Source organism: Epargyreus clarus, unplaced genomic scaffold, assembly GCF_041222505.1.
Source record: "Epargyreus clarus isolate Ecla_fem2 unplaced genomic scaffold, WU_Ecla_fem_2.2 ptg000004l, whole genome shotgun sequence".
Lineage (NCBI taxonomy): Eukaryota > Metazoa > Arthropoda > Insecta > Lepidoptera > Hesperiidae > Epargyreus > Epargyreus clarus.
In genome coordinates, this window is record NW_027332212.1 from 14,509,409 (window position 1) to 14,532,099 (window position 22,691).

Sequence of the window (22,691 nt, forward strand, 5' to 3'; positions counted from 1 at the left end):
TTAAAATGATTGATCTATAATACACTTACGACTTAAAAAAAATATTTAAGAAAATATGTGGCAATTTTAAAACTAATGGTAAAGTATAGTAACATTCAGCGTAAAAAAATCAAATTATGACGTTCCATAAACTTAAAAAACGTCACTGTCAAATTTGTCAATCGTATTACTGTCAAATTCATTTTTGTTTTGTGCGGACGTATGTAGGAAATGAATTTATTGTTTTCGGGATACAGTAAAGGCGATCGTTGAAATGGGTAATGCTGACACGAAGTTGAACTTTCGGAAGGCGGTTGTGCAGCTTACTTCGAAGTCGCAGGTGGGTGGATGGACATTTGTACTGTTAATATGTTGGCTGATTATTGATTAAAGTTTGTTTTAGCCCATCGATTCGAGTGATGATGCATTCTGGGACCAATTCTGGTCGGAGAGCGTGACGAACGTGCAAGATGTGTTTGCGCTGGTCCCCGGGGCGGAGATCCGCGCGCTCCGGGAGGAGTCGCCGAACAATCTGGCGATGCTTGTGTACAAGGCCGTTGAAAAGTTGGTCAAGACTGTCGACAGCAGCTGTAGGACGCAGCGCGAACAACAGACCGGTAGGTGTTAGTTAGAACGCTAATATTTTAGTAGAGATTTCATAATGTTTTATTTGTGCTATTTGTTGGAATAGCAATTGTAAGATTTTTAATACTATGAGGTCACAGATCTGATTTAGTATTAAAAGTATGCCAATAGTTAATAACATAACAAATACCACTTCCTCCAAAAGTACTGCTAATGTCTGCTAAGATTTGCTGAAGTCTCTTAGCATTAAATTGGTACTGTAGCTGTCTAGTCCTATGTTCTAGTCGCACAGAAATAACTGTGTCACAAGAACACTAACTAACACAGAAATATTTGTATGATAAATATTTAAACTAATGCAGTAGTGCTCCATTCTTTCATAAGCCAGTAACTGGTGTGGCAGTGATATGGTATATGGTAGTTGAACCTTAAAAAAAATCCTCTTTATGTATGTTGTAGTTGCTGTAACTACATTGAATACAATCTACATTGAATAAATTATTCATTGAATGGTAATTTTATAAATAACTATGTTATGAACTTATTTGGAATTTTGCATGTAAATTAATTTTACAGATGAATTTCCAATTTATTTGTATGTATCATAGAGGCATGACTCAAAATAACAAAAGATTCACATAATCCGAAGTCATTTTCCTACTAGTGCTTACTAAGCAGAATTTTATATTATATAGCATGGATATTATTTTGCAATAAGAGTTTTTACAATAAAATAGAGTATGAAAAATGAATATTTGATTTAGTTTGGTTACAGACATTTAATCACTTTATAGTATACCATACAAAGTGTATTATATTTTTTAATGATTTTTATGCCTAAATACCCACCTATTATGGATAGATAAAAAATAACTATTTTACATAATATAGATAATGACTAGCTGCAAATAAATTAGTAGATTGATGAGCATAACAAATTAGCAAAGATATCCATTGCACATACTATTACTAGTTAGCCTTAGTCTGCATAGGAGCTTTGTGATATTCCTCTAAGGCTCTCCAATTATTGGTGAGAGACCAGTGCTCTGCAATGGAACAGGGTAGCTAATCACTAATGAAATAATTATGTATTTTATCACTATTTACAAAAGTGAAACCAATTCTTTCCAAATTATTTTCCAGCCTTAAACTGTGCCCGTCTCCTAACAAGAGTGTTGCCATACATGCTAGAGGATCCAGAGTGGCACAGCTACTTCTGGTCTTCCCTGCCAGCAGCTGCTGTGGAGAATGAGTCAGTGCCCCTCGCACAATCTCTTATTAATGCTGTTTGTGTAAGTATGTCTTGCCTTTTGTTTAAACATTTGAAATTATAATTTTATAAACTGATATCCTTATTTACCCAATAGAATAAATTAAGAACACCTGTTACTAGTTATTTGCCTATATGAATTATTCTTGATATTGACTAATATTGACTGTTCTGGTATACATAGAGAGCCATAAAAGGTAATTTAACCATGCCACCATTGTTTGGCATCAATCTGTATAAATCTTTAAAATTTGTTGAAAAATATTTAGAACATAACTATATTTTGTTAAAAAGTGTACCTTATTCTAATACACTACTGTTCCAATAAAGAATGCATAGAATTATATAATTCATTTTGCTAAATTTGACTTCCATTAAGTATTAATCTTGTACATTTTTGAAGTCACCAAAGTCATTAATTAATTCTTTTGTAAAAACAAGAGATAAGTCCCTTTTATGCATAAAGATTATTGAAGAATAAAAATAAAATATATGATTTAAATACCACATTAATAAACTTTGTATAATATACACACCACAAAATAATATTTTTTTATAACTTTGTATAATATAAAAAATATAATTTTGTGGTAACATTTTATTAAATCCCCAGGACCTCCTGTTTTGTCCGGACTTCACAGTAGCAAGTACTAAGAGATCAGGGCCGGTGAGTATTGATTATATGATAGTAGTGTTTAATCTTATTTGTTCATCAATACATTTGTTTGGAGGTGCAGTATGGGGAACTTACATTTATGTAGAACCAGTGAGAAATACACACATATGCATAAGTATGATATGCGCGTGTATGTGCGCTCGATTATTCTACAAAGTTAAGCAACATCAGATGAGGTCGGAAGTTAGATGGGCAACCACTAGTTGCTGAACAAGTCATGTGCGCTGCCGTGGTTAGACGTTCAGGTACCATGTGTTATAATAGGATAGCTGTTGTTAGACCTCAACTTAGGTCTTATGAGGAGGATGAAAACATCTAACACAGTTTGGCCACCAATAAGAGTACTTTATTAGTACTATTATTCTCTACTAATACACATTGTAGCAACAAGGCAGAGTTTATTTTCAACTTTCTTTTCTTCTATTCAACTTCCATTGTGGAGAGGGACTCATGCCATAGTAGGACCTTAGATAAATAAAGATATCAGAGAGTAGGACATGAAAAGCAGTTGCACCCAGTAGGGAATGCCATGTGATTGCAACCCTAATAATAATATTTCGCATTCATTTTCAGCTTATTATATAATAGTAAATATTGTATGATAACATAAGTATGTATTAAGTGGTTGGTCACTACAGCTTGCAGCTTAGTCTAAATAATAGTTATAGCAAGATAAGATAAAAACTACTTGGGGGAAATATTGGTGTTAAAATTTGTACGAATCGGAAGCAGACTTGCCGCTTCTTGTCAAGAGAAATCGAATATGCGGCACATCACACTAGTGATACTATTTATTAATCTGTGCTAGTGATGTGTGTGTATGTAGGTACTAACCTGCTGTTTATAATTGAGTATCCAGAAGATATATTATAGTTAGGCCAAAAAGTGATGAATATGTTATCTTAATCGGATATCTATGTGCGGTTTTATAACAGCACCGACGGATTTTGGTCCTAGGTCTCTGGTACTGAGAGATTTTTAAAATTTTACAAGCTTGAAAAATTAAGTCATTTTCTTAGACTGGAGGCCTCATTCAAATTTTCCTCCCTGGGCTTCCGACGAGCTTAGTCCGCCACTGCGTATACGTCTATCAGACGTATGTCACCCAGGAGCAAGTAGAAGTGTCGGCCCTGGACAGCTGCGAGTGCATCTAGTAAAGTCCGCGCCAAACTCCTAGTCCGCTTTGAACATAGAAATGAGACGATGTAGCAAATTGTAGATATTAGCGGGATAAAGATACCGCGGGACCCCTCAGCCACCCGTCCGCTGCCCTTACGTATATGCTAACTAAACCTGCGCGCAACAACTTCAGAATGGATTAGAAGTCTGGCGTGAACTATATCCATCAACCGTGTGTTACCTGTCACCCCAGGAGCGAGCAGAGGAACTCTCCTCCCTGGACAGCTGCGAGTACATCTGGGCGGGCGGGGTCGGCTTCGCGCGCTCGCCGGCGCGCTGCGCGGCGCACGAGGCGGCGCGCGCGGAGCTGCTGCGGCTGCTGCTCACCTGCTTCAGCGAGACCATCTACCGCCCCGCGCACCACGCCGCCACGCATCACAACAAGTGGATCGCGTTAGTATACTAAAGTTCTCGAAAGTGGTAGAACGCTTTGTGGTTTGACTCCGATCGCACGATAGGAATAGCAGACGAGCATGCAGTCCACCTGATGGTAGGTGGCTTCTATCACCCATGGAAATCTGAAACTAACTCCAGATAAGATTAGTTCCCTAACTAAGGTCGGCATTAGATGTGACCCTGAGAACTAGGCTGAGAAGCCTCGAAAAAGTATGTCTCAATAACCACACCCTTGAAACCAAAACAGCAGCGCTTATCACTGCTATTATAAGGTAGAAATAGGTGTGATGGTGGTGCTGCCGAAGCCGAATCACAGAGGGTTCTACCAAATTCAAATTATCAATAATATAATTTTATCACTTGTTATTAAATATATTTCATAAAGGTCTTTTCATTATTAACTTTTAAATTGAATTTGGACTCAATAATAATCAGTATTTCTTTCTTTCAGATATCTAACCAGTCCAGATAACAGACATGCGCTACCCTTATTCACATCTCTCCTCAACACAGTGTGTTCATATGATCCCGTGGGACTTGGCTTGCCGTATAACCATCTGTTGTTTGCAGACACCCTTGAACCCTTGGTTGAGGTGAGTTCATTTTTTTAAATAAACAGTCATACATTTCATACAAATCATACATTCGAAAAAATTAAGATGAACAAATAAATGCCATAAACTTTACCTTGAAGCCATATAATTTACCTTGAAATATTATCATATATTTTTACCAATTAAAATGTAGAAACGATAATGAAATAATATTTATTATTTGCAGGTAGCGCTACAAATTCTGATCGTCACGTTAGATCATGACACAAGCAATGCTGTTAATGAAGACTCAGATGAGGTTAGAAGATATGTATAATGATTAGTTCTTCCTGAAGTTACACTAGAATTTCTTGAGTGTAGGCGCCATGCACAGACACAAAGATGAATACATAAATATCCAGAACTAGATCCAGGACAGAAATCTAAATATATCATTCAGATATTTGGAACCATTTCCTGAATAGGGATTGAATTAGGGATTGAACCCATTCCGTGTTGGTCAGTAATAGGACCACTTCACATGAATCGTCATTCATTAAGTCTTTCTTCAGATACCGTCTACCTCTGCTTTTCTGCAATCAGATTTCAAATCCATTCATTCAATGAATTAAACTCGTATTATCTCTCACAGAGTCTCCCGGACAACCTGTTCATCAACTACCTGTCCCGCATCCACCGCGACGAGGACTTCCAGCTGGTGCTGCGCGGCGTGACGCGGCTGCTGAACAACCCGCTGGCGCAGACCTACCTGCCCAACTCCGCCAAGAAGGTGGCGCTGCACCAGGAGCTGCTCGTGCTGTTCTGGAAGATGTGCGACTACAACAAGGTAGGCTGCGTGGGGGTGAGGAGTTCTAGAAGGTTCCAGGAGTTGAATATAATACGAGAAATAAGTGTCAATGCAAGTATTTATTAGTTGCATATATTAATTTATGCAACTAATAAATTCCTACTATTTTGAGGACTCACGTTTGATAAAGTTTTATTCTTTAAATCAAATGAGACATTTTGGAAAACACGAACTTCGAAAATCCAAAAATATGTTTATCTCTTGTTCATTCAGTTATAAGTGTGTGTGTGTATCGTGTTATTTAAAGATGTTCATTTGTTTGCAGAAATTCATGTACTATGTACTGAAGAGCAGCGACGTTTTGGAAGTACTGGTGCCTATTTTATACCACTTGAACGACTCCCGAGCTGATCAGTGTAAGTGTGATGAGGTCGAGAATAGCCTCAAGCAATTAATTAATTATTATGTTTATGTCTATTTGACTGTCTGTATGATTGATCCTACAGGTTAATTTTAAAAAGTACTAAAACTATTTGGATTTCACTTTCACTTACATCTTACGTAAAACCTTAATTTATCTACACCTGATGTGACCACTCTCTCAAATAACTTATGTTTCATTTGCTACTTCCCTTCCATATGCTAATTTCTATTTAATATGGCTTAAATATAAACTTATACCACCAGCTCGAGTGGGCCTCATGCACATCGGGGTGTTCATCCTGCTCCTGCTGTCAGGGGAGCGCAACTTCGGCGTCCGGCTGAACAAGCCGTACGCGGCCGCCGTGCCCATGGACATCCCGGTGTTTACGGGCACGCACGCGGACCTGCTGGTGGTGGTGTTCCACAAGGTCATCACCACCGGCCACCAGCGTCTGCAGCCGCTGTTCGACTGTCTCCTCACCATCCTGGTCAATGGTGAGTTGTGTGTACCCTAAGGTCCATACCTTGCTTGCGCTAGAAGAAGAGTAGGATATAAACTCGGCCTGTCTTAGTCAGGGAGTTTGAGATTCAAAGCCCAGATACGTATCGTAATTATCACTTGCTATAACAATAAAGGCATTGTTTCTAACAACATGTTTGAGAGATTTTAAAGAATAAAATGTGTGACCACTTGCACACGGCCAGAGCAGTGGACTGTGACATAATCCTTCTCACTGTAAGAATAGGCCCATGCACATTAAAGCAACAAATCCACTTAATCCACGACGGGAGACGCTTATACGAGGCGTCCAACTTGGTCTTCAAGGTAACATCAAAATTAGTTATTTATGTTAAAATAGTAGACTGTGCATACATTACTTTTTTATAAACAAATAAATGCTGACAAAAATGGTCTTTTAGAACTTCATTATCACACTTTACTTTAGTCAAATTGACAGGAATAATCAGAAAAATCGTGCATATACCATATAAGGTATGATATTAAACCCTATGCCATGTTCCAGTGTCTCCCTACCTGAAGACGCTGTCGATGGTGGCGTCCACCAAGCTGCTGCACCTGCTGGAGGCGTTCAGCACGCCGTGGTTCCTGTTCTCGCGGCCGCAGAACCACCACCTCGTGTTCTTCCTGCTCGAGATGTTCAACAACATCATACAGTATCAGTTTGATGGTGAGAGATTGCGGTTTAAAATAATTACTTCTAAGAAGTAGTCATCACTGGCTATGGTGCTGAACTTCGTAATAAAAAAATGTAAGCTTTTTCGAAAATTGTAATATCGAACAAACATGCAGTTCACCTGTTGGTCAGTGACCACTGCCGCCCATGGTCCAACTGTAACTAAATCCAAATAGAACCGGAGTTCTATGTGGAGCTGATCACAGAAAGCGTTTCCACTTATGAAGAGTAAGAAGATCAGTTACTCTAGAAATAGGTTTGGAGGTGGAACTTCCTCAGTCGATCCTTACTGATTGTATCTTATTTTTTACCTTTAAACATTTTTTGTATGTCTTAGGCAACTCCAACTTGGTGTACACGATAATCCGCAAGCGGGCCGTGTTCCACGGGCTGGCCAACCTGCCGCACGAGCGGGCCGCCATCGCGCGCTCGCTGGCCGCCGCGCAGGGCAAGGGCCGCCCCGCCGGCGCCAAGGTGCTGCCCAGGTACCGACTTAGTCATAAGGGGTAGCAACGTAGCTGTGGCCGACCTCAAGGAGGAAACTGTACACTTGACGGCTTGTAAAAAGTTGTCACCACAGACGTGGCTGAGGCTGTCGCTTTAAAAAGGTATTAATATCTTAGAAATATACATTTCTGGATATGAATCCTAATATGATCTGGGAATTCGGTTCCCCGATATATTGATGATCATATTGGAATAATTCTAAATTTTTAATTCAAACCATATTTTGAAACATAAGTATTAATACAGACGTGTGTTGTTCGTCTTCGAATATCCGCAGATAAATGAGATGTGTAATAGTAAAATGATCGAATTGTCTTTAGGTCCCGCAGCGCGGAGTCGCTGGCGGAGGCGGCGATGGAGGGCTCGCGGCCGGCGCAGCCCGCGGAGCCGGGTACGCTCAACCCCACGCTGCCCGACACGCCCGGTAACTATCGCTAGCCCATACACACCCCACATATATACGCGGAGCCGGGTACGCTCAACCCCACGCTGCCCGACACGCCCGGTAACTATCGCTAGCCCATACACACCCCACATATATACGCGGAGCCGGGTACGCTCAACCCCACGCTGCCCGACACGCCCGGTAACTATCGCTAGCCCATACACACCCCACATATATACGCGGAGCCGGGTACGCTCAACCCCACGCTGCCCGACACGCCCGGTAACTATCGCTAGCCCATACACACCCCACATATATACGCGGAGCCGGGTACGCTCAACCCCACGCTGCCCGACACGCCCGGTAACTATCGCTAGCCCATACACACCCCACATATATACGCGGAGCCGGGTACGCTCAACCCCACGCTGCCCGACACGCCCGGTAACTATCGCTAGCCCATACACACCCCACATATATACGCGGAGCCGGGTACGCTCAACCCCACGCTGCCCGACACGCCCGGTAACTATCGCTAGCCCATACACACCCCACATATATACGCGGAGCCGGGTACGCTCAACCCCACGCTGCCCGACACGCCCGGTAACTATCGCTAGCCCATACACACCCCACATATATACGCGGAGCCGGGTACGCTCAACCCCACGCTGCCCGACACGCCCGGTAACTATCGCTAGCCCATACACACCCCACATATATACGCGGAGCCGGGTACGCTCAACCCCACGCTGCCCGACACGCCCGGTAACTATCGCTAGCCCATACACACCCCACATATATACGCGGAGCCGGGTACGCTCAACCCCACGCTGCCCGACACGCCCGGTAACTATCGCTAGCCCATACACACCCCACATATATACGCGGAGCCGGGTACGCTCAACCCCACGCTGCCCGACACGCCCGGTAACTATCGCTAGCCCATACACACCCCACATATATACGCGGAGCCGGGTACGCTCAACCCCACGCTGCCCGACACGCCCGGTAACTATCGCTAGCCCATACACACCCCACATATATACGCGGAGCCGGGTACGCTCAACCCCACGCTGCCCGACACGCCCGGTAACTATCGCTAGCCCATACACACCCCACATATATACGCGGAGCCGGGTACGCTCAACCCCACGCTGCCCGACACGCCCGGTAACTATCGCTAGCCCATACACACCCCACATATATACGCGGAGCCGGGTACGCTCAACCCCACGCTGCCCGACACGCCCGGTAACTATCGCTAGCCCATACACACCCCACATATATACGCGGAGCCGGGTACGCTCAACCCCACGCTGCCCGACACGCCCGGTAACTATCGCTAGCCCATACACACCCCACATATATACGCGGAGCCGGGTACGCTCAACCCCACGCTGCCCGACACGCCCGGTAACTATCGCTAGCCCATACACACCCCACATATATACGCGGAGCCGGGTACGCTCAACCCCACGCTGCCCGACACGCCCGGTAACTATCGCTAGCCCATACACACCCCACATATATACGCGGAGCCGGGTACGCTCAACCCCACGCTGCCCGACACGCCCGGTAACTATCGCTAGCCCATACACATCCCATACCCCACACCCGACACCCGACACATGTAGAGTCCGCGCCAAACTGCTAGTGCATTCTGAAGTCGTTGCGAGCAGGTGTTGTCATACAATTTGCTATGGCGACGCTATTCATTTCTATATTTAGAGCGGACTAGCAGTTTTACGCGGACTAACCCTCGCAGCTATACAGGTATATTATAAAGCTCGTTTTAAATTAAAAAATAAACACATGTAACATACATATACTCTGTATTTACATAGTATACGCGCATTGAAACTCATTTTATATAATAAAAAAATATGTGTATAATATGGCTACAATTAAGTAACGTATTTTCGACACATTTGCTAGTAACCTTAACTCATTGTAACATAATTTTATACCTGTAGTTATTGTAGATATTATTGTAAAATTAGTAATTATACTTTTAATTTAATTGTTTCTGGATTTTATGTTCACTTTTCTTGATTTAAGTGTAATTGAATATGCCTTTGACTAATTAAAAATCTTAATCATTTACAAAATTAATCCTTTCGCTTATTATGTAAGCATAAATCCTTAGCAGTAAAACATATAGAGGTGTTATCCATCCGTTTTGTTATTTTGTAAACTGCAATTTTTCTCATAGAAATGAATTTTTGTAACATATAATTAAAATATGTTTAATAAGCTACATTAATTTCGTAATAGACAACCACATAAATATATTGTTTAAGATCCTTTTTATTATACGAACTAATAGCACATAATTAAATTTATAAAGATTGAATGTAACTTGTAACTTTTGTGCAGCTATCGGTGCGATGACTGAACGAGAGTCTGCACATCCGCCGGCGCGTGAGCAGCTGCTGCCGCGCCGCAGCGGCGACGGCGAGGACTGCCCCGACCGCGCGACACAGGAGCCCGCCGTCACGCATGTATGTATGCTGTGCACGACGCGTGACGTCACGCACGTGCACACACGTTATGAACACGACCACCCGCCGGCGAGGACTGCCCCGACCGCGCGACACAGGAGCCCGCCGTCACGCATGTATGTATGCTGTGCACGACGCGTGACGTAAAGCACGTGCACATACGTTATGAACATATATTTCTCATCGTATACGTTACCTCACACCGATGCGCACGAGAACGCAATACATATTAAAAGGTAACAAATGGAGGTTCGAATGACAATAACATTTGGCAAAGGTCGATATGACGTGCTGTATTAATAAGAGGTACAGCACGCCATCAGATGTGAGTATACTGTACACTAATAAACAATGAAGCTGTCAATCACGTGAGTTACGTCACAATTCGTGACGTTATGTACTTGAATACACTTTGTATACTGTGATACAGGTATATATACAGTGGCAAGTTATAAATGCTTTTAAATACGAAAACACAACGATAAGTTTTAAGATTATAGTCTATGATTGTTCCCTCAATTTTGTTGAATCAATATTAAAAACGGCAATCTCTTATATTAAAAACGGTCAAGTCATTTGAGCTGTAAGTTTGCCAAAGAAGCCATACATACACCAATACGCTCTAAAAACATTATATTCTCTGGTAAAAAAAGTAAAATGTCGTGTGGTTTCAGACTAACAGCCTCCGCGTGACGGAGGAGCCGGAAGCGGACGCGGAGGCGGAGGGCGGCGCGGGGGCGGAGGGCGGCGCGGGGGCGGAGGGCGAGGGCTGGCGGCCGTCGGGCGAGTGGGTGGCGGCGTGGCGCGCGCGGCTGCCGCTGCAGACCATCATGCGCCTGCTGCAGGTGCTCGTGCCGCAGGTCGAGAAGATCTGCATCGACAAGTGAGTGCCACGTACTACGGAACTTATTGGAACTGTCGAGATGAAATTTTAAAGGTACAACATACAACCACAGTATAAGTATACTATACAGTATTCTATCTTCATACAAACGCACGGAACGCCCGTTATGCCTACACGCCTCGATGTCGGTATTCACTCGGTATGCGAACAGGCGCAAATGTGATGAGCGCTTGGTGTGAAGGTTTTTAGGCAGTGCTTTTTTATTTAAACAATTATATAGCGTCTGTACTAGTAGATATCATATTTTTTTAAAAGATTGGCATTTAGATTTTTTACCGAGCAAAATATGTACCTGGATTCATAAATAAATAAATGGATAGGACATAGGAAAATGACATACCAATGATAATTTAGCAAAAGCTATTCTCGTTGAACATGAACAAATTATAACTAAACTTTTCAAACCTACTTATTTGAAACTTATTTATTTAATAAATTTACACCCTTCCACAGAATCGCAATTATTGTTTCACCTTATAATTAAATAATCATTATTGCTTCAAAAAAAATATGTTCATTTAGTTTAACATTTTATTTATGTGTGTGATACAGAGGTTTGACGGACGAGTCGGAGATCCTGCGGTTCCTGCAGCACGGCACGCTGGTGGGGCTGCTGCCGGTGCCGCACCCCATCCTCATCCGCAAGTACCAGGCCAACGCCGGCACCGCCGCCTGGTTCCGCACCTACATGTGGGGCGTCATCTACATACGGTAATTACTCCGTAAACAATGCACACGCATTAACTAAAATATTCTGAGTTATTTCTTCATAAGCTAGTTGCTTACATACCGTAAAAATTAAAATTATTGCTTTTTCTATTTCTTATGTGCGTTCAGAAAAATAACTAATAAAAGATTACAATTGAATAAAGACCAGCTGCTAGCAAGTTGAGCTTTTTGATATATATGGAAGTATTTTTATCTATGGAGATAAACATACGTCAATATATTTTTCGTCTAATAATAAAAGGACTCCGTATGTCTTTAATAAAACTTTGGATTGAATATCAAGATGCTCAACAATGCTCAGCGTATATCGGTGGAATTTTATACAGAAAAACTTTGTAAAATTTAAATAACCAGTTAACAACACTCAATAATAGTACAATATTGTCGATTCGAATGTACAATTATGAATTTATAATTTTACAGAAACGTGGACCCTCCAATCTGGTACGACACAGACGTGAAGCTGTTCGAGATACAGCGGGTATGATCCCACTGCGCCCCCTACCCGTAGCACTGTACAATACCATTAGCATACAACTTTACGTGTTCGTACATTCTGTTCACTTTGACCTACCGACTTGTGGACGTCGGATTGCTACGAAAAAATGTCCAGAGCTAAATTGGTACAAATTCAATGGCGTCCATTTGAGACGCCATAGACACAAAACGACTACAGTTCCATCTTCAACGCAGAAATTGTACAAAACTCTCTTTTCAAAATTGAAATTAAAATGTAGGTACCTCTAATTTACTATATTCCAATGTACCTCATAAAGTTTATAATTAAGCGGTTTGGTTAAAACATTATATTGGTTAAGATAAAACATAATATATACCATTGAGTATTTTCGTCATCACAATCTTATATTAAACTAGTGGTGCCCGCGGCTTCGCCCGCTTTTTAAAGAAATAATATGACATACATAAAACGGAAAATTTGTACCTGCATTGGAATGACAGTGGTGACATCTGTCGAAAATTGGTCTTACCAACTCCCAAACCCTCGTGCGCTTTTGGACAACAACATTGCTTAAGATCATCACTTGATCAAATGCATAGTTTCCGATTCTATAACTACTTACGAATTAAAAATACCTTTTCCCACGGACTAAATTGTAAATCTAAACCATTCTCAAGTCCCCTTGAACACACACAACAAATTTCACCAAAATCAGTCCAGTCGTTTAGGAGGAATTCAGTGACATACACACGCACATAAGAAATATATATATATATAAAGATATGGTTATGTCTGGCTATGACATATTGAATCAAGATGCCGAAGAAAATGTGTTCGTACTTTTTTCGTGCATTTAGTATTAGACCCGACGTCCGCTAGTTATTAAGTCAATGTAAATCACCCTTTAAAATCTCCCCTTAGTTAATAAACCAACTTGAACCACTTTAGTCATTTTTATCTTCGATTTAAGATTTACACTTTGTTTTACGTAATTTCCTCATAGGATATTGTTTGTGAAAGAGAAACAGATTTTATTTTTATTTTAACTACCTATGACTAGATTTAAAATTATTTAAATTATCTACTGACTCGTATTGCAGCTCTCGTTCTTATTAATATTTTGTTAGCAAATTTATGAAGGCTATTTTGATTAATAAGTAATAATATTTAATATTACATAGCGTACATTTTACCTTTGTTGTCGATTTAAGGACGCTGCCATACCCATACAAATGAAAATACTTATAAAATTGATCAACTTGTTCGCTAATGAATGGTGTGGTTTCTTGTTAATCAATATAAAATAGTATAATATAAGTCTAAATAAAATACCGAATGCATGTATTTTTACCCAAAGTAACTTGCATTACAAGTATCAACTACTTAGCTTACTTAGCAGTCGATTGCTGATCTCGTGATGTCCAGGCGTGGCAGCATCCTTACATGAGTTAGTTACCTTGTGTATGGATAACCTTAATGTCTTAATTTATGGCGATACTTTAACAGTAGTACTTTTACTATAATAAAAAACCCTGCAAAAGAAAAACGTTTGGTACAAAGTCCCTACGCTCATAGTATATATTATTATATTGAATGAAGTAACTAAATATACAAAATTTAAATATTTTACACAAACGACAGTATGTCAACCAATATTTACTGATGAAATTAAATATTTTTTCATATTGAGCGGTTTCCATCTTATTTAATACAAATACACTTTTATAGGGAAATTGTATCCCTTCGGTAAAAGTATGAAAAAATAATATGAACATTTAATACAATAGTACATTACAATACGAGGACGAAAATTTTTTTTCTGACAAGTGTGAGTTTGCAGGCCGAGCCGCAGGCGAGGACTGCAATCACACGAGTCAGAAAAACATTTTTCGTCCGCGTGTTGTATAAAATTTTATATTACGGGGTCGGAAATGGGGGTTTTGCGCACGCGAAGCGTGCGTAAAACGTCAATTTACGCACGCCGTGATATAAAGAAAGATTTAGTTTATAATAATGATTATATAGTAATAATTTACCGTAAACACGGTTACCGCTAAATACTGATTACTTTAGCGTGTAAAACCCTTTTTATTTATGCGCATTTTTAACTGTATAAAGCATATTTTTTGCGTGTGATATTGTGCTTGCTTTATCATTTTTATGACTTTTTAAGTAATCTAATCATGTAGATTGGATTTTAAAATCGACTTTTTATATTTATGTAATAAATGAAATAGTATATTTGAAAGAACTTAACTTTTATACAGAAAATTTTCGTTTATCAATTTTACTGTATTTATAAAATTTATTTAAGCACTATTTGAAAAAAAAGAAACATAAATGAAACAATTTATTACAAGTATATAATCGCATGTTAAATATAGAAATATGTATTTCTATTTAATACTATCAAATATATTGTCTGTTTTAAACCACTATGCCTAGTCATTTTTGTAATGATGGTCTGTTACTTGGTTTGTTTGTAAGCTCTAAATCTGCATTTACTGAGGATTTTAATGTATGTAAATTAATTTTCTTGTGTATCTTTGTGATCTAACTACTTATTGATTAAAGGTCTGAATTCTGCAGCTAAATATGGCCTTAGTTTTCCGCTAGTGAATATTGAATTGAAATATATTTTTCATGAAAATTAGTATAAAATGGATCTCGCGAATGTGAAGTTTATATGAACGCTGATAAATATATATTGGAAGAAAATATTTTTATAGCGTCATTTGCATACTTTCATTTTTGTATTATCGACATTCCAATTTGGTTTTGACTAAATTACCCAGCACTCGTCACGCCGTGCACCAAGTAACGTAAGTTATTGTGTTGATAGTTAATGTAATTTAGAATTTATCTATTTATTTTACGTTATCTCTAATGTACTTATTGTTATCGATTTGAAATATATGAAAATATGAGCTTGGATTTTGGACTTTTATTTTATATTATAAAACAATATGAAAAGGGAAAGAAGAAAAAAGTAGATATGACTTGATCCTTTGCACTATTTTTTGCCAAGCCAATTTCCATTTATTGAAAATTCTGGTTCCCAATTCATCGAAAACGTTGCGAGAAAAAAGGTTTATCAAATAAAATTTCAAGTTAACATTCCTTTTGACGTTATTGTTATATGATTTTAGCGAATATTTTTCATTGAAAATATTCCCACAATTTTTATTAATACGATAGAGCTTTGGACAAATTAGACATAATATAGACAGATTTGTCATGTTTTTCGTCGAAATAATTGCTGGAAAAGAAAAACAATACAACACATTTATACATTTATTTCAAGCCTCCATTACAATAACAAACCAATCTGTCCCCTCTAAGGTCCGATACAAAAATAACATTTCATTGTAGACCAATGCATAAACAAACAAACATTCACTAAAATGACTAGATTTGTATAAATACATTCATTTATCTATATTGAATATCTACTTATCACATAAAATAAATTATAATATTAATGTCAAAGTAAAGAGATATGCAATTAAAGTAAAAATAAAAGCATTTTGAGATCACAAGTTTACAAAATATAAATTTGTTTAACTTATTGTAATTTAACATAAGTACATGGCTGGCTGCAACCCTTTTTAACCGACTTCTTTTATACCACTGCTGGGTATGGGTCTCCTCAATGGGGGAGACCTATATATTATGTATACAAATTATATTTAAATTATATTAAACAATTTCCTTACATTGTTTTCACTCCTTACAATACAATCTAATCTAATCACTGGACAACATTCTATTTTATCTAGACTACAAACAATACATGAAAGAACACTTTAATCCATCTTTACTCTTCAGTAAATATATATACTACTACTGAGTCTATAGGGCTGGTCAATATAATTGGCACAATTTGAGCTCCTATTCGTAGTTACCAAATTATATAATGTTTAGATTAGATTGAATGCATAAAATTGAAGTTATAATATGGATCCATGATCACCATATAAGAAAAACTTTGGTATACAAAAAATTGAAGAGATTCAACAAGTATAATATGATGTTACACTTTTCATTTCCAGTCATATATTTTAATTATTTATCAAATAAATATTTGCCAATACTCTTATTTTTGTTTTTACAACTTGTTCATTAATTTCCCTTTGAATCTGCAATTCATTCCCAAAAAAAAAAAAAAAATTTGACAACTTAATTGCAATACTTAAAAATGTTTTATTATTGAGACTCATAATAGTATCGCAAATAATTTAACAAATAATGCAAAATAGCTTAGAGAACAAAATTAATCTGATGTATCATGAGATATTTTATGGTATGAACTGTTTTTAAGTATATTTAAAATGTTCTTTAATATATCATTCAACACATGAAACACAATTATACAGTAGGTTTTCCATAAATTTAACATCAAATATTTATACAAAACGATGTCTATATCGAAAATTATGTATTGAACACTGAATTTACTCATATATCATTGTTACGAACATCGAACACGTCACGCAGCGCGGCAGTTCAAGCTTTTAAAAATATAGCTTATACCGACAGAATGACTAAAAGAAATACTAATAGCAGTATTGTGCAAAACTAAGGGCGTCCGCTAAAATGGCGCGAGTGTACTCTCATATCATTATTGAAAAATCATATGACCAACGCTCATGATGTGCAAGTATCAAAAGGGATTGTATTTATTTCTCCATTAACTTATTGTAATTTTAATATTTGTTACTGGTATCACCAAATAGTTGAGCGTTGTCCGGGGCGCAGTCCCCACAAATTTAGCCCCGCGCAAATTTTAGCGTACGCTCTAAGATGGTAGTGTTTTTAAAATCACAGACAGATACTTCCAACGTTATAATTGTAAAGACATTAACAATTTATTCAAAATGCAAAATCTAAGTATTAATATAAACAAACTAGCTATTTGTGCGCAAGAAATAGGTAAGTATATTAGTGTTATATGTCATCTATATAGTATTCAAATTATTAGGCGCAATGGTACCAAAATATACTTAGAATACATTACATCAAGTATAGTAAGCGACATTACACTACAAATAAAATTTCTACCAAAATATTGTAGAGTTTTATAGATTGCTATTATAAGAAAAATATGACTGTTATTTATTTCCAATTTTGACTCAATTGCTATATATGTTTGATAACAACAAGCATTAAAATTCCATGCAAATTGTCATAGCCCAATTATTGTTTTATTTGAATCCAAAAAACACCAACAACTACTCTAAACATTTGTCTGCTAGTTTTTTCTGACTAATATATGCTATATAACTCAGTTTTACACTGTAGTGTGTGTAGGAAAAAAAAAATTAAATCGTGTTTTTCATTTTTTTTTTTTTCAATAACCCGTGGAGGTGTAGTGTGTGTAGGACTCATAGTTATATAAGTTAGGTTAAGCTTAGTATTAAGATAGTAACAATAAAGTCATCAAACAATTAAGACGCCTCTTCAATACATAAGAGCCTGCGACATCATTACAACACTTTCATATATTACTATCAGTATCAATCAACTTGCTTAAGAACACTTGCTACTTTATATTATTCATCTACGGCAGGTGACACCCTGTTGATACACCAATCACAATAAAATATCTACCTAATACCATATTTATCCAACATAGTGCAAATTGTGGTTATTAATATCATGGGGTTTACAATTATTGGCTTAATAATCCATTTCTGGCTCAAAACTCACATAAAATATTCTAGACACCTATTTACAATTTTGTATCCTATGAGAACATTGAACATTTAGTTTTAAGCACTTTACACGAAATATCAATGTAATCATAAAAATGCTAATATATAAATTAACTAGCAATAAGTGTAATCTTTGACTGGTTTTAATTTTATTGATATTAAATTATAAGATATTTGATGATATTAACATACATTATTTTTTTCATTGACTTTTAGACACATTCCTTCCTGTTTTGTAGTTAAACAGATTTTTAATAACATTCTTAGGCCTGTTATGCAATGGAATCACTTATGCAATTCATTGAAATTGTATAATTGCTGTGGTTACAAGAAGAGGGAACTATGGAAGAAAAATAAAGTTCTTAAAAAATTACATACAATCTTATTAGAACTAGAATTCAGTCATTAAAATTGTATGAAAATCTACATATAAAAAAATGTCACTGCAACAAATCAATATTCAATACCATTTTGTTCCCGATCAAGATGAGTGATTTACATTTAACTATCGTAATTTATAATGCACATATGTTATAAATTAGTGCCTAAATAAGTCAAATATTTTACACACATTAAGCAAATGTTTAAACATTAAATTTTGAAACACTCGCATTGAACAATGTGTAAAGTTGGGAACATACTGTTGAAACAAATGCTTCGTCAGATAGTTTAGCATTTGTATAATATGTTTCCACCTTAATTTACACAAACCACTTGCACTTCACACTTTCACTTAGTAGTGTATGCAATAATCCACACATAGTAAATCACATTTCACTGTTTTCATTAATCATTCAGATAGATACACTTGTCACTATGTCACCTTCACTGTGCTCACTGTTTATTCAGATACACTCGTCACTATGTCACTCAGAGGTTCAAGTGTAGCCGGCCACCAGTATCATATGGGTGTTATATGATGAACTCGGTGGCGGGCAGCGCGGGCTGCTAGCTGAGCGCGCTGTAGGCGGGCGGCGGCGCGGCGGCGCGCAGCGGCGAGCGCGCGGGCAGCAGCACCGCGATGTGGTAGGGCGGCGGCGCCTCCGCCCCGCTGCCCCCCGCGCTGCCGCTGTGCTCCGACGTCTGCAGCAACGTCGCTAGGGAGATGTCGTCCGACGGCTCCGAGGATGGCTGTAAACAAGTTCAATTTATGTTTAAATCTCACGTTTCGCACTTCGCGCGTCATGCGACCACATCATGTCTAATAGAGCTTACACACAAATCAGTGTCATATCACACTGTTGAATAGTCCATACGGTGTGAACATAATGCAAGGCTACACACAAGTAGTGGTGCGGCGCACATTGGAGGACACGGTCCGGCGCGGGGCGAGCGCAACACAGCGCAGTGTGTACACAGTGCGGCACTCACCGGCGCGGGGTCCTGCGGGCGCGCCGCGTCGCGGTCGGCGGCGGCGCGGCGCGCGGTGGAGGACACGCGTTCCGGGGCGGCGAGCGGCGCGGGGCGCGCGCGGCACAGCGACAGCGCGCAGCCGACGCCGCACACGCACGCCACGGCCGCGCACACCACGCCCGCCTCGCCGCCGCGCGCCTCCGTCTCGCGGGACACCTGCACACGACACTCATATTTTATTGTCTGATGGAATTGTAATAAAAATGAGTACATAGTCCATCTTATGGTGTACAGAATGTATGTGTGCATCTACTTGCGATAATAACTTCAGCATAACTAACTTCAATAAATAAACAAGCATAACAACTATGTGATAACCATTTAAAGAATTAGAAAAAAAAGTTCCTAATAAGTATCTATTAAAGTATTATAATGCGATTTGAAGGTGGTAGAACCCTTTGTGGTTCGACTCCGGCGGCACCACCGCCACACCTATTTCTACCTAATAACAGCAGTGTTAGGCGCTGCTGTGTTCCGGTTTGAAGGGTGTGGTAAGGGAGACAGACTTTTCCGAGGCGTTCCAGCTTAGTCCTCAGGGGTAGCGGCGCATCTGTGGCCGACCTCAGGTAGGAATATCTAATCCTATCTGGGGTTGATTACAGATGTCCATGGGCGGCAGTAGCCACTTACCATCAGGTGGACTGCATGCTCGTCTGCTACTCTTATATTATATAAAAAAAAAAAAAAAAAAAAAAAAATGTATGTAACATAAATTCTCAACATACTAACCTGCCTATCAAAGTAATACTTAGCACCCGCTAGGAACACAGTAGCCAGCGCGAAGGACACCAGCATCCCGAACTTGAGGTGCGGCGCCATCATCGGCGAGTGGTGTATGCCGAGCGCGGCGGTGCGCAGCAGCGTGTCGGGCGTGACGCTGCGCGCCGCGGCGAGGCTCGCGATGGTCGGCTGCGGCGGCTCCGGCGGCACCTCCACATACAGGCTCGGCTCCTCCTGCCGCCGGGACGAGTGCACAGCTGGCATTGGAGGCGGCCTGAGGATTACAAGTGAAACAATCGGTTGCTATTGTCGTAATTACTATTACTATTTGCAAGTTATTGTCTTGATACCAAAATGTGGTGAACTTAGTTATATTTTCCTATCTAAGTTCATATATTTATAGGCAGGTAGTTTTAAATAGCTGTATGAATTTAGATAAGTGCAAAATATGACCATTTTACAGGGTTGCGTAGACCACTTTTTAACTCATGAGTATTTGCAATAAAAAGAGTAGTAAGACTTAAATAAGAAAACAATAAAGGAACTTGTAAACGAAACATTATGAAATTTAATGTCAATAAATAATCTGCAACAGTTTTTAATTTTTATGCCCTATGTATCCCACACATTTCAGATTTAACATTGATCCAATGCTGATTGGTGGCAGCATTATCAATTAAAAAATGTATAAAGGTAATGAACCAGTGATCCTGTGAATTTGCTAACTCACCCATAGTGTCTGTGCACCCTGGGACGTCGCGGCGCACACTCTGCGGGCGCCAGGCGGTGCGGCATGCCCTTGCGGCCCGCGTACACCCGCCCGCGCGACCGCCCCACGCCCACGCCTGGGTCATAAGCTGTTCTTTCATAAGGATATAAGTATTTCGACACTTATAGCGGGCTATATCAATGCACATAACATTATTCTAAATACTACATAAGTAAACAATAGTATTTATTAACTTACAGTATAGGTTTTTAAGCTTATTTCACCCCCCCCCCCCCCTTTAAATGCCTCAGTATATTACCTGACCCCTTCAATACACAGGGTATTAAAGGCCTGTAGAGCCAGCAAGACTGGGGCTTTATTGCCCACTTACAGCAAGTCTTGGCATCAGTCATGTAATGTGTTCAGGGTTCAATTCTAATCGGACAAGAATTTAAATATATTTTTTTTTCCAAGATTTGGATGGTTTATGTAATCAAGATAACATCTTTACCCAAAATGTGACCAAATTATTAGAGTTACAAAATTAAAAAAAAAACACCAACAATACCAAGGTTGTGTCATCAAACTACATTTAAGAATTAAACCCATTAAATTCATTTCTTTAATCATAAGAAAATATTATCAGTCATTGTTTCTAAATATTAATTTAGGGAATTATGTGTACTTAAAACAATTAGTGAGGAGTGTTTATTAAGTGCAAGCTGTATTACTATTGCTACAGGAATAACAATACTTAACAATAGAGCAAATTGAATATCCACTTTATTTATTTTATTGATTTGTTTCATTGAAATTCACTTTATTATTAGATCTTTACATTCCTATCCTTTAATGACGTGCTAAAAATCGAAAAATGTGTATAGTATACCAGCAGATAGAGACGAGGGTACACGGTGGCGGCCCGTGTAGGCACACTGGCTCCTCTTGTCTATCCAGAAATGCATCGTAGCGCCAATCCAAGCACCACACGAAATTTGCGAATCCTACAGAATATTTCTCAGCATTTTTCTCGAAATCTGAAAATTACATCCACAATTATATGTCTAATTTATTTGAAATTTTAAATAATATAAAGAAACCACTTACCTCATGCAATTTATTCGAAAGTTTAATTTTCACTGAATATGAAATTATATATTTTTTCAACTAAAAACACTTTAATAATAATTTTATATAATTTTAAAATATTCGCACTACGATGCTATAGGATGCTAAATATTAAGTACAAGTTCCTAGCGTCATATTTTAATTATTTTACAATTTTTGCACAATACAAAATTCACAAATTGACTTCACTTGACGACTTGACAGCCATTGCTGATTTGCTGATTGGTGAATTTGGTGATGGGCGCTGGGCGGGGTGCACACTGCACGAAGCAAAACAAACGGAGCTACCAACCTTAGGGGATGATTTTAATAAATCAATAATTCAAATAATTTTATGTTCGTCCGTACTTTTCGTCCTAACTCCTAATAATTTTAATAGTCTGCAGCTTAAATTTGAATAATATGAGAAAATCTTCTCATCGTTTTCATTTAATTTACGTTTTGACAGTACTAATTGAATGGAACAATAAAAA

At 38.7% G+C, this 22,691-nt stretch overlaps 2 protein-coding genes across 3 annotated transcripts; one reads left to right on the top strand and one right to left on the bottom strand.

Annotated features, from left to right (window-relative positions):
- The first annotated feature begins 156 nt into the window (after positions 1–156).
- Positions 157–14,219, top strand: LOC140757647 (protein HID1). Its single transcript, XM_073093509.1, has 17 exons — positions 157–319; positions 383–596; positions 1,708–1,856; positions 2,448–2,501; positions 3,883–4,082; positions 4,537–4,678; positions 4,866–4,937; positions 5,271–5,465; positions 5,752–5,842; positions 6,114–6,344; positions 6,875–7,039; positions 7,383–7,530; positions 7,873–7,976; positions 10,317–10,441; positions 11,116–11,324; positions 11,898–12,056; positions 12,498–14,219. Exons 1-17 carry the CDS (start codon positions 254–256, stop codon positions 12,559–12,561), a joined length of 2,388 nt encoding a protein of 795 aa, XP_072949610.1. The 5' UTR covers positions 157–253; the 3' UTR covers positions 12,562–14,219.
- Positions 14,220–18,316: 4,097 nt separating this feature from the next.
- LOC140757648 (uncharacterized) lies at positions 18,317–22,642 on the bottom strand. Of its 2 annotated transcripts, none has more exons than XM_073093511.1 (6): positions 22,198–22,642; positions 21,980–22,127; positions 21,112–21,226; positions 20,391–20,655; positions 19,620–19,817; positions 18,317–19,379 (listed from the first exon to the last, which is right to left on the bottom strand). In XM_073093511.1, the coding sequence occupies exons 2-6, from the start codon at positions 22,053–22,055 to the stop codon at positions 19,197–19,199; spliced, it is 837 nt and encodes a 278-aa protein (XP_072949612.1). In that variant the 5' UTR covers positions 22,056–22,127; positions 22,198–22,642; the 3' UTR covers positions 18,317–19,196. The 2 variants fall into 2 exon arrangements, with proteins under 2 accessions (XP_072949612.1, XP_072949611.1); XM_073093510.1 differs by having other exon boundaries at positions 21,112–21,238; positions 22,198–22,640.
- Between the last annotated feature and the right edge of the window lie 49 nt (positions 22,643–22,691).

Coding starts and splice junctions, on each gene's coding strand:
- LOC140757647 (XM_073093509.1), top strand. CDS start 254: ATGGGTAATGCTGACACGAAGTTGAACTTTCGGAAGGCGGTTGTGCAG. Junction 4,679..4,865: donor CCCTTGAACCCTTGGTTGAG/GTGAGTTCATTT, acceptor TATTATTTGCAG/GTAGCGCTACAAATTCTGAT. Junction 7,977..10,316: donor CACGCTGCCCGACACGCCCG/GTAACTATCGCT, acceptor ACTTTTGTGCAG/CTATCGGTGCGATGACTGAA.
- LOC140757648 (XM_073093510.1), bottom strand. CDS start 22,055: ATGCATTTCTGGATAGACAAGAGGAGCCAGTGTGCCTACACGGGCCGC. Junction 20,656..21,111: donor AGGGTGCACAGACACTATGG/GTGAGTTAGCAA, acceptor TGTAATCCTCAG/GCCGCCTCCAATGCCAGCTG. Junction 19,380..19,619: donor GCCCGCAGGACCCCGCGCCG/GTGAGTGCCGCA, acceptor ACTTGTTTACAG/CCATCCTCGGAGCCGTCGGA.